This window comes from Cystoisospora suis (genome assembly GCF_002600585.1).
Source record: "Cystoisospora suis strain Wien I chromosome Unknown contig_11062, whole genome shotgun sequence".
Classification (NCBI taxonomy): domain Eukaryota; phylum Apicomplexa; class Conoidasida; order Eucoccidiorida; family Sarcocystidae; genus Cystoisospora; species Cystoisospora suis.
This window is the reverse complement of record NW_027163834.1, coordinates 1-1,689: the sequence shown is the minus strand read 5'-3', so window position 1 is coordinate 1,689 and position 1,689 is coordinate 1. Positions and strand designations below refer to the sequence as shown.

The 1,689-nt window shown below is 40.0% G+C and overlaps 1 protein-coding gene across 1 annotated transcript; it reads right to left on the bottom strand.

The window, feature by feature from the left end:
• Nucleotides 1-306: 306 nt before the first annotated feature.
• CSUI_011364 (rnb family domain-containing protein) lies at nucleotides 307-1,374 on the bottom strand (the record flags this gene model as incomplete). The annotated part of the gene is made up of 2 exons (XM_068071463.1): nucleotides 307-386; nucleotides 828-1,374. Coding segments are annotated over 2 exons (627 nt in total), but the record flags the coding sequence as incomplete, so codon positions are not given.
• Between the last annotated feature and the right edge of the window lie 315 nt (nucleotides 1,375-1,689).

The window sequence follows — 1,689 nt, the reverse complement described above, 5'->3', positions numbered from 1 at the left end:
TGTATATGTATGTATGTATACGTGTACCTATGTATATATGTATGTATATGTATGTGTATGAGAAGTCTAAAGAGTCAGAATGAGCAGTCAGTAGTGCAAACCAATTAAAGATTGACGAGACACACCTGACCTTCATGTCTTTCTTATGCTAATTAAACTCAACCTAATGAAAAAAACGGCATAAGTCTACAAGACCGGAGACAACCTATCAATCACTGATATACAGATAGATAGATAGATATGAATATACATAGGTAGGTATATATATATAATAGCCATCATGCATGCTACATGTATATCCCTTACCTTGAGAATGATATTTGGAATTCGGCGATCTGCTGGAATAAAGACCACCTCAGCAGGCAACCCCCTCGTTGCCAACTCAGCTGTACATACACACATACATACACGTACAGAAAGAAGAAAAGAGAAGTACCTACGAACTCCGCTACTATCCCAGATGAAGAAGCATTCCTGAAACTTTCTCTAGCTCTCTACATGATCATATAGAAGAGAGAGGAGCAAAGAGACGAAGGTATCTCCTGTCTCTAGCACCCCAGTGATACTTCAGTCATTCCGAACACGACGAGTCAGCACTTGGCATGTCTGGAGATAGCTCCTATATCCATAAAGAAGACTTAGACGAATACTCCACCTCATCCAATAGGTGATCTGCTCTCATGAGACAAAATAAACAAAGCACACACAGCATACTAAATAGATATGAGGGCGGAGAGCTGCATAGATAGATAGATGGACAGATTAAAGATCGATTAAAGATAGATTGAAGATAGATAGATAGATGTCTCCAGAGAGGGGCTGCATACTTCTGAATGGATTGTTGAAGGGTCTGACAGTGCCGCAGTATTCGCGTCGGTTTTTGCGTATGATTCCTACGACTTTTCCTTCCAAAATATCGTCCGAGAGATATTCTGCTGAAAGATCTTTTTCCATAGTTTCTTCTTCTTTCTTGTTCTCTTCGTCTTCATCTTCTTCATCTGTCATTTCTGCTGTAGGGAAGACGGCAAGACTTTCATCTTCAATCTCTTTGATCTCTGCTTGAGCTTCTTCAGAAGCTGTGAATTCTTTTGCACCTACATCTTCGTCTTTTCCTCCATTCTCCTTCTCTTCTTCTTGGCTTGACTGTTTGACACTGATCTTTCCGTCTCTTCTGTCCTCAGACTTCTTCTTCTCCTCCTCCTCTTTCGTAATAAGAGATGGAGAGAGAGAAGAAGCAGAGCCCGAGGTTGGCTGAGAAGGAGAAGTCTTCTTCGTGTCTGAAGGTGTTTTGCCTCCTGAGACAATTTCCACCGCTACGACGTCTCCCTCTACCGCTCGATTCAAATTGGCTTTACCTCGAATCTTTATCTCCTCACCTGAAGAAGAAGCAACGCGCTTTCACACTAGAAGAATATCAAGGCAATGAGATAGATATAGAGAGAAGAAGAGAAACGGAAAAAGATCAATCTCTCTATCTTTGATCTATCTATCAATCTATGTATGTACTCTTCATGTATCTATCTATCTACTTATATTTATGTATGAATGAACATATACCCAGTTCTGTAGGGGCATGCATACATATATATGGATACATAGAGATATATCGTTTTACATAGATCTTCATCCACATATCTACTCACATCTTCCTACATCTCTACATTCTCATACCTGTTAACATCTCCATAC